Genomic DNA, 15,308 nt, shown 5'->3' with positions numbered 1-15,308 from the left:
AAATCTGCGCAGTTGAATTGAAAACGGGGTCTTGTCCCTACTCTTAATATCTTTTACTGTGGTTTTGTAACATTTTGTTGAACATTGCTTCAAAGTGAACAAAAATGAGTTTCAGCTTTAGCACTGAAATTCTTGGCGTATTCTTTTGAACTTGCACTATTCAGTGCAACCCATGGAACTCGTCCAGTGTGTGTGTGAACTGAGTGCGCACTGGTGCGCACTAACTTTTGCCAAATCGAAAACGCTAATACATTTTTATGTCGATTTGTGTACAACAGCTTTAAAGTGCACTGAGTGCGCACCAGCTCTGCCAGTGAAATACGCTATTAGCGACAAAAAGGATCACGGGATCATAATGGACATTTGATATTCGTCAATTTTGACCACGTGATTCTTTTTGTCGCTGAAACAGCCGGTTTGAACAGCCCGTGAAAATTTACCTTTTCGCGTCGCGTCGTGACGCCATGGACGTCGCGACGCGTGAGGCTGGATTTTCATTTGACGCTAGACGTTCATTTTCAGCGTCAAAACAGGTCACGTGATCAAAATTGACGCTTGGTATTCGTCAATTTTGATCACGTGACCTGTTTTGACACTGAAAATGAGCGTCTAGCGTCAAATGAAAATCCAGCTTGACGCGCTCAGTGGAAACGTACCATGAGTCTGCTGAACGCGACCATTGCCGCGTTCGGGACGTGGCTTCGGAATTGGTGCGGCGGATCGCGAGTCGCGACGCCGGTCGCTGTGCTGTAAAGTGATTTCAGTTGGTCACTAGCAAGTGGCAAGATGGCGACGACTATAAATGGTGTGTTCCGTGAGGAATTACGCGATGCAATTTTACGTAGCAAAGTACTAGTTGTCGGCGCCGGCGGTATCGGCTGCGAGATCCTCAAAAACCTGGTTATGTCGGGATTTGCCGATATTGAAATTGTAAGTATAATTTTCTTGTTAACGTAACCTCACTTTTGAACGATTCACACACTGCGTCGTGTAACCTCATGGTGGGGTTGAAGGCGCAAATACATCGAATTCCACCATCGTGGGAAAAAAAACCCTCGATTTATATTCACATTAACGATAATAAATATAAAGTATTCTTTTTTTGTTCTTTTTATATTAATAATATTAACACATTTCATTGTTTTGAATAATGAATGTATTACAAATATTTATATATTCGCAGGATAAGAATGCTTCTATTAAATTAAGACGAGTTTTTCAATTTATCAATTGATTGATCGCGTTATGTGCAAAATGCAACTTCATAAAGTTACATTTGACACAATGCGATTGATCAATCAATAAATTAAAAACTCTCCTTTAATTTCTTTTTTCTCCATCTTTTCTTTTATGTTAATTATTTTCTTATTCGTTTCTAACTAATTGATTTGTTTTAATGTTTATTTTATAATTGTAATTTGTGTTTCCTTATCATATATGTTTTTCAATTAAATTATTTCATTATTGATGTTTTGTTATTTAATTATATTTCACATATAAAAAGAAAGTCTATGAAAGTATTAAAGATAGAAATCGTAAGGTCATAACGTAAGCCAACAAATCCAACATATTGAGTTCCTTAAGCTCATTCTACAATTGTATAAGCATAAGTTGTAAGAATTGACCAATCACAGTTGAATACAAGGATAATATTTGACTATGATTTTGTTATTATAATATTATCTTCAGATTGTTCTCAATTAATCATTATTTTTCAGATTGATTTGGACACAATAGACGTCAGCAACTTAAACAGGCAGTTCCTGTTTCAAAAAAAACACGTGGGAAAATCAAAAGCCAGTATAGCATGTGAAACGGCATTGACATTTAATCCAGATGTCAAAGTGATGCACTATCACGACAGTATTACGTCGTAAGTTTATTTTAATGCCTTGTTTTGCTTGCAGTAATGCTGACACCGTATTTATTCGATGTTCTAAAACTTTGTATGTTTACAGTTCGGAATTTGGCTTAACTTTTTTCAAAAGGTTTACAGTGGTTTTAAATGCTCTTGACAATAGAGCAGCCAGAAACCATGTGAATCGTATGTGTCTGGCAGCAGATGTACCATTGATCGAATCTGGCACTGCGGGTTATGAAGGTCAAGTCGAACTTATCAAGAAAGGCATGAGCCAATGCTACGAATGTACGCCTAAAGCTGCGCAAAAGACTTATCCTGGCTGTACCATCCGCAACACTCCCAGCGAGCCCATTCATTGCATTGTTTGGGCTAAACATCTCTTCAAGTAATCATTACAAAACAATTTACGTTAAAAAGATATTTTATTGATTGTGTATTGAACTAATTAAAATGTATAAATTTAATTGAATTTTTATTTATATTATTAAAAATGAATTTTATGGACAATAATTCTTAATTGATTTATTTTAATGTTACAGTCAATTATTTGGAGAAGAAGATCCTGATCAAGATGTTTCTCCGGATACTGCAGATCCTGAAGCAGCTGGTATTACAAAATTACTATAATATTTGGCATAATTTATAATTATAACACTAATAATTAATAATAATTAATGCAATTAGTGTATTTTATTGTGATGGTTTTATCAAAGATTTATACAAAATATTTTTAATGTTTTTTAACTATTAAATTTCTTATTTTATTTTCTATTATTTGATCAGTAATAAATTATTATTGTTAGAAGTTATAATTGATAGCAAAATATAATAGTAGAAAAGAAGGTGGTAATATGGGTTCCCATTTTATTTTTTTATGTAATTATTATTAGTTATATTCAAGTTAATGATATATCAAATGATTATTTATTGATTTCAAAATAGCATAATAGCACCTTAAGAATTAACTTAGAGTATAAGCTGAATGCTTGATTTATGCTTCGGTCTTAACTCTAAAATCCTAAAATTCAACTAACAGGGTTACCAGTCTTAATTGATCCTAATTGAAATCTGTATTTCATTGGTTTAATTTTAGGATTTTAGGCTATAAACCAGGCATATTACTTACGAACTTCAACTACATTAAATTTGACATTAAAAATCATACAAAAACTTTAATATATTTTACAATAGATCAACATCAAGTCAGCAAAAAAGAATTGTGCCAGTGTTGTGGCGATTATTTGACAATTTCGATATCTAAAACTAAATTAAAATCTTTTACAAGAAATAGTGTTAATTGTAACATAATTATAAGTGGGAGGCTCACATTATCACCTTTTCCTCTACTAATGTAGTATTTTAATATTGTAGATACAGCAGGGGAAGAGGCTTTGCAAGCTGAATCCAACGATAAAGGCAATATCGATAGGATTTCCACACGAGCTTGGGCCCAATCTTGCGACTATGACCCAGAAAAACTATTCACGAAGCTCTTCCATGATGACATCAAGTATCTGCTGAGCATGGACAATTTGTGGAAAAAGCGCCGACCTCCAACGCCATTGAAATGGAGGGAACTGCCAGATGGAGGTTTGTTACTGTCCTACACAAATATCTTCTTCTCAATTTTCTCAATGAAAATAATGTATTATTTTCTTGAAGTGGCTGGATGCAGTAAAGAGATCAATCAGCCTGGACTGAAGGACCAGCAACGATGGAGCATTTCCAAGTGTGGCTCAATTCTTGCAGAATCGATGAAGACTTTGAGCCAAACATTGAAGTTTTCTCAAGAAAAATCACCAGGCAATCATTTGGTTTGGGATAAAGACGATCAACATGCTATGGATTTCGTTGCTGCGTGTGCCAATATTCGCGCGCACATCTTTGGAATTCCTCAGAAAAGTAGATTTGATATCAAATGTCAGTAACAGTTCTGTTTAATCTGTATCTTTCTTGAAATAAGTTCCCGGAATGTGTTTCTGTTCACATTATACTCTCACAATCTTCAATTTAAATTCAAAGTATATATAGAATGAGGTTCGAATCCGGAAAGAGTCGGTCGCACGAAGCGTCACTCAGCATCTCGTTTTTTCTTTTCAAAGTTATATATTAGGTACCGCGGAAAGTTCGTATCATTTTTTCCCTTATAAACATCTCTTGAAAAAACGACACGAACTTCCTGCGATACCTAATACAATAATAAAGTTATATTCAAAGTTGTAAGCACAAAGCTAGTTCTATACAATGTACACTGCAAGTAAACAATTTTTTATCATTTTTAAAAAATTGACATTTTTGGGATTAAATATTCAAATATCTGTAACAATGTAGTTTTTTAAATAATTCTTTAGACTTAATATATAACAATGTGGTTTTTAAACTAATTCTTTAGATTTAATAAGTTAGAATCTAAAAATTAATTTAATGTTATGGATAAGAAGTCCCAAAAATGTCAACTTTCAAAAAATGTTTCCAAACTTTTGATCTGAAGTGTACCTGTGTGTGTCTTATTTTTTGAACATGAAATTTATTCAAATTGTTCAATTACTGTTCGTAAAATCTTTAATTCTGCTCTATCTCTTTGTTCCTTAGCAATGGCTGGCAACATAATTCCAGCGATTGCCACCACCAATGCTATCATTGCGGGCATGGTGGTCCTTCATGCCTTCCGGGTCCTCGAGAACAATCTACGAGCCTGTAAATCTGTCTATTTGCGCTTGAAGATGAATCATCGCAATCAACTACTGGTTCCAGAAAAGGCAGTGAATCCACCCAATCCACAGTGTTATGTTTGTGCACCTACTCCGCAGGCTACGTTGGCAGTTGACACCTCCAGCATGACTATTAAAGAACTGGAGGAGCTAGTGCTTAAGAACAGACTCAACATGATTGCCCCCGATGTAATGATCGATGGAACCGGTTCTGTTGTCATTAGCAGCGAGGAAGGTGAAACGGAAGGCAACAACGATAAGAAACTGGAGGAGCTGGGGATCAGAAATGGAACGATTCTCAAAGTTGACGACTTTCAGCAAAATTATTCACTGACCGTCTTTATAGTTTACCGAGAGAAACCTGGTCCAAAGGACGATAGCCCGCAATTTTTAATATTGGCAGATAAGAACGCGCTTCAACCAAAGGAAAACGAAGAAGAGAAAACGGAGAAGTCTTCCAGCTCTAATGGACAGGTGAGTACTTAGGGAAATGTTTCTCTCTCTCTCTCTCTCTCTCTCTCTCTCTCTCTCTCTCTCTCGGTTACTCTGTTATTTATTTATTTGCTAAAAAAATATATTCTTGCAGAATGTGATTGAAACGTCGGAGGTAGCTAAGAAGCGCAAAAATGAAACCGAAACTGAAGTTGCAGCTAAGAAACGTAAGATAGAAGTTGATAATGATGATGACAGTGACGATATTTGCATTATCAGTAACGACGACGTAATTCATGACAATTCAACCGAACTGAATAAATTAACGTTGAGGAAACGGAAGCTTTCCGATGATGGTGATTGCTTGATAGTGTGTGACGATAATAACGATTAACTCTGAAAGTAACAGATGAGCTTCAAAAGAAAGAGAAATTCATTTGAAAACGAAAGAACCCGAAAGCATTTGAAGTTCCAATCGAAACGAAAAATAAAGAGATAGAAAATAACAAAGAAAGATTTTGAAGAGAATAAAAGAGAATAAAATAAAACTGTAAGACATTTGTGCAAAAATTATATGCAAAAGTTTGAATTATTTTTAAATATAGTGTAATTTATATATATGTGAAAGAGTGAAAAAAAGTTCATTTTTTCCTATTAGTGACATACGTGTTCCATATTAACAGTTAATTTAATTTTGTATATTGATGGAATATATATTCTGTAACGTATCATCATATTATCATTATTATTGTCATTATCTTGATTAGTAAAAAAATAGATCGTTTTTTTTCTTATACTAAGATGTTTTATTGATTAATATTCTGACTTCGTCATTGTAATCTAGAATTTTTATGTAATAAATCATCCATAGTAATTTAATTTTATAATTAATAATACATGCGTTTCCAATAATTTAATGATTTCTAAATAAGCTGTAATTTCTAAAAAAAATTTATATTTGCATTTATATTTCCTTTATTTTATAAAAATACGAAGATTTATTTAAAAAAAAATCAATCAGAATATATTCAGTTTACAAAAAAATATCGCGTGTTCAAAAAATATTATTTATCAAAAAGATTATTTGTCGGTTAAATATTACTGCTTTATGATCTTTTCACATGTCAATTTTTTGCTCCTGCACAGTGCAAATACTTATCTAACTTATAATTATACATCTCAAAGTCGACTTTGTATCTTTTATACAGCCGCAAGACCATATTGGTGGTCACGTTGCGAAAGTATTTGCATGCTACGTCAAAATTTGTGATTCCGCTATGAGTACGCTGCAGTCTAGGCAAGTAGATGTTATTTTTATCTAATTTCAATTTTGTCAAGATGTAATTGATTTCCCCGAAAGTGTATTCGTCCAGCCTCAGGACGAAATTGTATCTCACGTTGCAAACCGCGCAGTGAGTATGATATTGGGCCCAGTGAACGTCATCCTGATCCAGTGGTTGCTTCAGCAACCATTCTAGAAATTCTCGGAAGCTGGGTACCACTTTCAATCTGCAGAGAGATACAGGGATTTTGTACTACATTCTATATTATATGAATTAATTATAGAATATGAAAATGAGAGATACAAGTATTTGTTGTATACCTTCTGTCTGCCAAGAATATTCTTTGCAGAATGTTGCCGCCCGATGCATTGAAACGAAAGAGTTCTGGCCTCGAGAGATGGAGAATTTGGCGAGCATAGAGCCAGGATTGCGCGGTGTACTTACTGTTGTCTTCGATGCGATCTCTATAAATAATTTTGAATTAGTATTTATTCATCGAGATTAATTTTGGCGTTACAGAATAAATTGGCGTGAATTGAAATTATGATGAAATAACAAAATTTGTATTTTCTTTCTTCGATTTGTGAAAATTAGTTATCGATTTAAAGTCATGGTGTCCAGCGCTTCTTGAATATCTTTGAAATATCCTGGAATTATACTCGAATTTTATATATTCTGGAAAATTTCTGGAAAACCTCTGAAATTTCAGGACTTGCCTGGAATTTAACATTCTTTCATTCTAAAAAAATCAGCGTGAAAAAAGAAAAAATAAGAAGAAAAATTGTGTTTGGGTATAAGTCCTTGCAATTTAAATTACCAATAAAAAATGAGAAACTTGAATTTGATGTCTCAAATAGAACATAGTTTGTGTTGAATATTCGTTTAATATTATTTATAAAACAATAAATAATATTGTTTCAAATTTGTTAGTGTTTTAATTCATTCGTATAGAATCCTGACTTAGATATAATATTGTGCAAATCGATGAAAATTAATTAAATAATGAAAATTAATCGATAAGATAAATCTTGGAAAAACCAAAATTTTTACATGGAATGTCCTGGAATTATCCTTGAATTGACTAGTCAGATTTTGCTGAACATCATGAAAGTATTGCTTCAGTGTATTTTTCATAACAAGATTAATTACCGGTATGATGAGATGAGCCGTTGAAACGGATGTCTGACTATAAGCAATTTGAAGATTGTATTATTGCTAGCAAAACGCTGCAGGTCTTTCAAACTTTCCGGCGATAGAAAGTCCACTTCTCTACAAATGCAAATTAACATTTTGTACATTATTAGTTTAGTCATTTCATCGAAATAAGATGAAAAAATATGTTTGTTGAAATAAAAAACTTAACATATAATTATCATATAAATTAAGATAATAAATTACATAGAAAATAAAGTAAAATTTTCTGAATTTATATATTAAGGAGAAATATTTTGGTTCCTACCAGGAATCCGAGACTTCTGGCATGATAGATCAGTACGCTACCATCTGGTCTGCCATGCCACGCTCGCGTTCACAATCAGAATAATATCTGATAATGAATATATTAGGTGTAAGTATTTAATTATAATTAATAGTAATTACTTGTAAAGATCATGGTCGACTTGTCGGTTGCTCATGTCGGAAAATAATTTAGTGAAACTGGTGGACGCGACCTTGCGAATCCAACAATATAACGACTTATGTTCGGCATTGTATAAAAAATGCCTTTTGACAAGAGGAGTCCTCAGTTTGTACTTCGCGCAGACGTTCGATATCTGTTGAAGTAGAGTCGCGCTTTTCTGTTCAATTCAAATTTTTGTAAGCAAAATTATTTTTATCTATGTGTAAAATAAATTGATAATCGAAAAAAATGGAATAGAATCAAATATTATTTTAAAAAAATTATTTTAAAAACTTTTATATTAAATTTAAATAATTTTCAGAATTAAAAAAATATTTATTTTGATGATAAAAATTCGGAATGATTGAAAATTTTTTTAAATTACGCACAAAGCGATTAAGTTGTATTTTGAGTTCATTTACTTTTAGTACTACATTTTTCAAGCTCCTTGTATCTCTTCCTCGATAGTATAGTGGTTAGTATCCCCGCCTGTCACGCGGGAGACCGGGGTTCGATTCCCCGTCGAGGAGATTTTTTTTTCATTCTATTGTATATTTATTTAAGATTTCAGATCTCTACTTATTTTTAGTTCCATTTTTTTCTCTTACATAAATACTTATTTGAGTTCTCAGAGAAATATACCTGTAGGTCGATGGTTCCACCCTCTAATTCGTCTCTCCGCAATATGTTGATCTCCGACTCGACATTCTTATTTATCCTATCTGAAGTCGAAAAGTGGGGCGTTTGCGGCTGATGCTTGATCGTCACGCCTACCGTTTCTTTTACGTCGCAGCTTCTTCTAGTTTTAATTAAAATTATGCAAACAAGAAAGTACAACACCATGCACAAACTATATTTGAAAAATTGCGTTTTAACGGACATAATGAATTGAATATCGCGAAGAGAGTTATAATTTACAGTTTTACAATAGTCATAAACTGCGACACATTTCCATTTTATCAAAATTTATGTAAAACACCACTTGAATCCTTTCAAACTTTATAATAAAAATTTATGGAGATTAGAATTAATCTTTGATGTCTAAATTGCAGCACATTGGAATCTTTCCGCACTTCTGTCTTCCGTCAGGACTAGAAATACAAGTTGAAATATATCTGCTTGAAAATACCCGTTTCGTGTAGGCGTGTGATATTTCTTATCGTTTGCTGATTTCCTGATTTCGTTTAGACATTCCTCTCGAATTGTTTATTAAAAAAAGGTTTACATAATAAGATGATACAATGATGTTTATGATTTTTATGTGTTAGGTTATTAAAAACTGTTGTTTACAAAAACACACATTTTCGATTTGTGAGGTCATAGGACGCTTATGAAATTTCCTTAGTCTAATCTCCATTCTTATTCTAATCGAGTGTTCTGTTTTTCATTTTATTCTTTCCCTCTAATATAGACAACTCGAATAGTAAAAGAATAGAATAAGAGAATTATTTTGCAAAATTACAGCCGATTTATAAAATGGAGATCATAATCCTGAATTTCATTAAGTATATATAAATGGGATATCACACACTGAATTGAAAGCAATTCTACTGAAGTTAAATTGAAAAGTGAATTGATCTCAAATTAATTCAATCTGCCCATTCCAAAAGAATTATTTCGCATCAATATGCGGTGTATAAATTGTGGTTTAAGAAAAAAAAATAATAAAAGGACACAAATATCACTTTATCATTATATATTTGAATTAATTCCTTTTTTTTTTTTTTGATTGGCGAAATATTTCAATATTATTGCATTTCGTTCACGTGATTGCGAAAAATGTTGGACAGTCAGTAAATTGTAATTTCAATACTCAATGATACAAAAACTTAATTAATCTGTTATTTTATAACAGCGAGAATGTTTGGAATCGCGCTATAGTTACGCGGTTTCATAGTTAATGACAATTAAACGTCATCGATTAAAATTGCCTTTATAGTAATGTTTATATAATCGAATCCGCCGATTCCCAGTTTTTCACGAAAATCTTAAGAACTCAATTTCAATATTTCAATTAAATTTTTTTACTCAATTTATATACAAATTTGATCTATATTTCTAACGCTATATATTAAATTATTTAGATTTTTAATAAATACATAATTGATATTACACATATATTTTGTTTGTCGCATATAATATATATATAACGTTATTACATTATATATATATTATATTTATCTTATATACTTTTGTTGTATTATTTAGAAGTACTCAAAGTGAAATATACATAAATGATATGTTATAGCTCAATTTCTCATCAATTTCATCAATGAAATTCCATCTCCAATTCTATCATTACTAATGAAGGATTTGGGAACCGACGGATTTTCAAGGGGAACACTAAAGTCGAGATCTTTATCTGCGATCTCTATATCTGTGATGGTCGCGAGAAGAACGATGATTGCTGTGCCGACTGTGACGACTGGCTGTCCTCCATAGGAATTCATCGACACTCCTTTCGTAGCTACGTTTCTCTAGTGCCGACACTGTAGCGTTGTAATCTGGAGGCAATGGTAGACCATCGTAATATCTGAAAAAGAGCATTCCCATTTAATCTTATGTCCCTGATAGGAAAACACCCCCTCGTTTGATTTATGCCAATAAAATTTTTACTACTTACCGTGGAGGTGGGGGTGGTGGTGGCAAATTATCGTATGGATGTGGATAAGGCGGTAATGGAGGCAATTGATGTTGCATAGTACGCATGTAATCTGCCACATAAGCTTCTGCAACCGCAGCAACACCCAATCCAGTTCCGTAACCCCTAAAAGAAAATTAATTATATGTAAGCTATGTTCCAAAATTCACTGCCAGCGCTGAAAAGTTTACGTTACGTATACTATACATTTTCAGCACTGGTGAATTTTAGAACATAGCCATAATAAGCGTCTTTTTACAAATCGTGAGAATTTGTATTCGTCTTTGATAAAACACCAATTTTAGTAATTTTGCAGTGTGAATTATGTATATACATTACAACAGTAAATTTAACCTCATGTCTATATCGTGTAATTTTAAATGCCATGATGATCGATATTAAATAATCGTACTTTGTGTAAGGTGAATCGCCTCGATTAAACCATGGCGTGTACCGATAAGAATGATCCCTGGAACTCCTATGATTTCCTGTAACATCCTGAGATCTGGCCAGTGATGCTAAACGTGATCTCGAGGTCAAGAATAATTTGCGCCCTCGTCCACCTCTTCGTAAAAATCTAAAACTGCCTATAGGTCTTTTATCGCGATAACGCGTTGATTTTACAACGTGTTTCCCTGCTTCCTTGGATTTTCGCAAGATAGGCGTCATTTCGATTCCTGTAAACACGAATAATATTTATGCCACATGATTTATTAATACAAAATAATAAATACATAAAAAAATATGTTCGTTTAAGAACGGAAATGAAAGGTTAGCTCAGCGAAAGCGCGCTTTGAAGGCGAGACAGAAAATTTATTTTACAATATTTAAAATTTTAATGTAACTCAAATACAAAATATAATAATACAACTAATTAAGGTTTTGACAAAATTAGAAATTGATTTATTTTGACAGCATGGTGTGTCCGATTCTGACTTTGATTCACTCTTGAACCTTATTGATAGACTTGAAAAAGGATGTATTATTATGTTGAAATAAATGGCAAAAGAAAGAACTAAAGGAAAAGCAGATGAGGAGGGGTGTAAATCCTAAATCCTCGCACAGCGTGAAACCTGAGCCGATCATCAAGTTCGCCAATAATGAAAATGGGAAGTTCGCCTGAGTCGATCATTAGGCCCCATAAGAAAGAAGTTGTTTGATTACTCAGAGCATATCGTCAAGTAATTCTGTCCGAGTCAGATCATTGGGCGGTGGGTCGCTACCATCAATAGGTGCTACCACCCGAGACTGTTTGTCAGGCAAACAAGGAATCATGGATTCGTGTATGACTAGAGACACGTCTTAAATTTGTTCTGTGCAGTAAGAAGCAGATAGGAGTTTTGACGCTCTTACCTTGAGTCGCCTTAATTGATATGGACGGTAAATATTTAAAGTAGCATGAGAAATCGATATCAAGGTCTTCGGATTCTTTCTATTCAATATGCGTGATAAATCTGTTGTTGTTACTAAGAGAATAGGAGGAGAAAAACGAAAAAAGGACGTTCAAAAGAGCCTGCCTAGCTGATCGCGCTCTCGATCATGCGCTGTCGCGTTGAACGTAAAATAAAAAATTGCGCTTGCGGCGCGTTATTTAAACAAATTGGCTGTCTTTAACGTATTCGAGCTTGCTCGAACCAAATACATTTATATATAATTTATAAACACACATATAAAATAAGATTTAATAAATCCTTATATTTTATTAATATTATTTATTAAGATGTAATGTTCTCGTATATTAATAGATACCTTCGTCTTCTGGAAATAATCTGCACAATTCTTCAGCGACTCTGGGTTCGATTTCCTGGCCGTCTCGACCGATCTTGACTTGTTTACCGTCATTCCAAGGATTGTACAAGTGTAACGTAGCAGTAAAAGGCAATTCCTTCCTGCAGATCCAGTCAACTTTAAATACGCCACCTAAAGCCTTTGCTGACAAGCCAGGAGGTAAAACCTGAAATGCATTCATTGCAAATTCATGACATTGTTCCCCCTGTCTTAAGACCTATTTAATTAACAAGAATGTAATCAATGTTGAAATCAATATTATATCGTTATATTTTATTTACATACCCAAGAGACTGGACCAGCATCTCGTCTCGATTCTGTACAAAGTCTCGCAAAGCCAGCGAACTTGCCCGATTCCTTCACAGAAAATACCAGCAAAACATTTCGCGATTCCCTGTAGGCTTGATTAAGATTTGCTTCATTTTGCGGCAGTGTGCTCCATACTCCTTTGGCTTTAGACAGTGTCACGTTCTCAGCATTATTAGACTTGATGATGAAAAATCTGAGAAAAGAGGCTCGGAAATATTTACGTTCCAGATTTAGATAGTCAATCAAAAATATATGTCCGAGTTAATATATTTTTAATAAACAATATATAATTTACAAAGTGTCCCAAACTTTGTGTGACATACGTTAGTAGCAGATTCCTGAGATAATTTCAAGACAAAAATCCTAATATTAAAATCAAAGCTATACACATAATTTTTCAAACATTAACAATAATGAAGATATTTTCAAGTATCAATTCTATTCTCTTCTATTCTTCTAAAAATCTTTATTGCTATATAATGTGCCATGTCAGAGCACGATCGAGAATTTTGGACAGTTCAAAATTGACTGACTTTAAACCTTTCTCATTTAAAAACTATAGTAGCCTCGACATTTTATCAAGATTTTTATCTCAAAATGATCTCAGGCACCTGCTATTAATGGGCATGGAAAGTTTGGGATACCCTATAGTCCATTAAAAATCCATCAACTCATCGAACCTTGCATCTCTAAACAAATAATTCAACTTGGTAGTGTAGTCGTAGTTCTTGGTAGTGCCTTTGCTGTCCTTGGACCTAGCCCGCTTCGGCTCAGGACTGGACGACTTGGAGTCCCTGGATCTGCCTCGTTTGCTCCTGTTCCTTCTGCTGCGCTTATTGTCACCACGCGAGGACTTGCTTGAGACTGAACTGATGGTGGGATGGGTAGTGGAGCTGTCGGAGTTGGAGCTGCTGGAGGAGACCTCGCTGCGGGTGTCATACGTCTCGTCCGCGGCGATCCGTAGTTCGTCGCCGTTGTCGTTCTCGCCAGAGCTGAGATTCAGGTTGTCGCCATCCGTGTTGCTGTCCATGGTCAACTGCCCGGATTGTTCCCCGCTGTCGCCGATTCAGGCGTCCTGCAATGTACAGACAGGAAGGCTTATTATTATGATTCACTGAACTACGCAGAGACTTGCAACTCTTGAGGAACGACGTATCGTAACGTTTCTCGTACATCTTACGACAATAATGCGGTAGCAAGGGACTATATAGTGTACAGCGAGAATAGTTCGGGGATTCCGAATCGAGCGGAAAGTCCACACTGTCCCGAATACTCTCTGTTAAAGCGGCTACGCCTAACACAAACCGACAGGGACACATGGCCGGACTCGGGCACGATTTCGAAGAGCTCGGCCGACCGGAGGATCTGGACGGAATATAAACTACGACTTTTTTTTATGAACAGTCCTTGAGATTATTATGGCAACATTTTTTTTTTTTTTTTGCGGTAACACAGAGCAAACTCGCACAGAGGACGCCGGTTCTATGGAGTCTCTGAAAGCACGGAGAAACTTTTTTTTTTAATCCGGATCGCCTCGTCCTAGTTATTTATCCTCTATGCACACTCCTTCCGCAAGCAGAGGTTTACTTATGGACAGATCTTACAGCGTGACAACCGTTTTTACTTTACGTCAAACACGTCAAGAGTCCGTCGGGAGAATGTTTAGTCGGTCTTACTCCTCTTTTTTTCTTTCTTTTTTTTTTGCGCTCTTTTTTTATTTTTAATATATCTAGAAAAGTTCGTCGCAAAGTGCAGTTTAAACCACTAAATACAGAATTCTTGTCGTTATATGCTCTCTCTCTCTTTTCCTCGAAAGTTCTCGCAATATTTTTTCGTTTCTTTTTTTCTGACGAGTCCTCCCGAGGGCTCGGCACACACTTACGTGACACCCTTTGTCCCTTCACTGATACACTTCACACCGAAGCACGCTCGGGAATTGTCCGACGCGATCACAGCACCGGCACGCACGGTTCCCGACTTTGCAGCAGCACGAATTAACAACGTTGAAATAACTACGACAACGAGGCGATGATAAACAATCGCTCGCGGACGGATCGTTCACGAGTCACAGCGTCCATTGTCGACCATCGTTGTGACGTATACCCTCCGAATCAATAAACCCCGTTTTCTCTCACGACTGTAATAGATTTGTTCGTCATTTTCCATTCGTCCTCCATTTTTACTCCTTTCCCCACTGTTTGTTCTCTTTTCAACCTCTCTTCTCTCTTCAATCTTCTTAGTTTAGCCTCTTAGTTTAGGAGAGAGAGCAAGGAATTAAGAAAAGGAGCAAGAGAGTGGGAATAGGAGTAAAAATGGCGGATGCGAATACTCACGTTTATAGTGCCTTATAGCGTTTTCGATTGGGCAAAAGTTAGTGCGCACCAGTGCGCACTCGGTTCACACCAACACTGGACGAGTTCCATGGGTTGCACTGAATAGTGCAAGTTCAAAAGAACACGCCAAGATTTTCAGTGCTAAGGTTCATTCCACACAAACTTGCAGAGACGCATAACCATATGCATAAAGAAAATTATCCAATCACATTTCTGTCATATAGACAAATGTAAACTACGATTGGATGATTTTCTTTATGCATAGTTTATGCGACTATGCAAGTGGGTCGCACCCAGTTGGACACGGCTCAATTGGACACAAGCCACTCACA

At 35.0% G+C, this 15,308-nt stretch overlaps 3 protein-coding genes and 1 non-coding gene across 7 annotated transcripts; 2 read left to right on the top strand and 2 right to left on the bottom strand.

Annotated features, from left to right (window-relative positions):
- The first annotated feature begins 755 nt into the window (after positions 1–755).
- Uba2 (Ubiquitin-like activating enzyme 2) lies at positions 756–5,534 on the top strand. Its single transcript, XM_018521085.1, has 8 exons — positions 756–930; positions 1,719–1,873; positions 1,959–2,246; positions 2,401–2,468; positions 3,233–3,451; positions 3,524–3,781; positions 4,454–5,046; positions 5,159–5,534. The coding sequence occupies exons 1-8, from the start codon at positions 787–789 to the stop codon at positions 5,396–5,398; spliced, it is 1,965 nt and encodes a 654-aa protein (XP_018376587.1). The 5' UTR covers positions 756–786; the 3' UTR covers positions 5,399–5,534.
- Positions 5,535–6,057: 523 nt separating this feature from the next.
- LOC108769881 (carbohydrate sulfotransferase 11) lies at positions 6,058–8,832 on the bottom strand. The gene is made up of 5 exons (XM_018521112.1): positions 8,548–8,832; positions 7,887–8,083; positions 7,437–7,556; positions 6,608–6,751; positions 6,058–6,513 (listed from the first exon to the last, which is right to left on the bottom strand). The coding sequence occupies exons 1-5, from the start codon at positions 8,785–8,787 to the stop codon at positions 6,129–6,131; spliced, it is 1,086 nt and encodes a 361-aa protein (XP_018376614.1). The 5' UTR covers positions 8,788–8,832; the 3' UTR covers positions 6,058–6,128.
- On the top strand, positions 8,364–8,435 carry TRNAD-GUC (transfer RNA aspartic acid (anticodon GUC)). Its single transcript has one exon. It is a non-coding gene; the product is annotated as a tRNA-Asp (tRNA).
- Positions 8,833–10,105: 1,273 nt separating the features above from the next.
- On the bottom strand, positions 10,106–14,759 carry Ythdc1 (YTH domain containing 1). Of its 4 annotated transcripts, none has more exons than XM_018521107.1 (7): positions 13,806–14,759; positions 13,324–13,718; positions 12,620–12,836; positions 12,296–12,500; positions 10,959–11,223; positions 10,529–10,672; positions 10,106–10,438 (listed from the first exon to the last, which is right to left on the bottom strand). In XM_018521107.1, exons 2-7 carry the CDS (start codon positions 13,671–13,673, stop codon positions 10,264–10,266), a joined length of 1,356 nt encoding a protein of 451 aa, XP_018376609.1. In that variant the 5' UTR covers positions 13,674–13,718; positions 13,806–14,759; the 3' UTR covers positions 10,106–10,263. The 4 variants fall into 4 exon arrangements, with proteins under 4 accessions (XP_018376609.1, XP_018376611.1, XP_018376610.1 ...); XM_018521109.1 differs by having other exon boundaries at positions 13,817–14,759; XM_018521108.1 differs by having other exon boundaries at positions 14,526–14,759.
- Positions 14,760–15,308: the final 549 nt, after the last annotated feature.

This window comes from Trachymyrmex cornetzi, unplaced genomic scaffold (assembly GCF_001594075.2).
Source record: "Trachymyrmex cornetzi isolate Tcor2-1 unplaced genomic scaffold, Tcor1.1 scaffold961, whole genome shotgun sequence".
NCBI lineage: Eukaryota > Metazoa > Arthropoda > Insecta > Hymenoptera > Formicidae > Trachymyrmex > Trachymyrmex cornetzi.
Note: the sequence above shows the minus strand (reverse complement) of the source record. Positions and strands in the feature narration are given on the sequence as shown.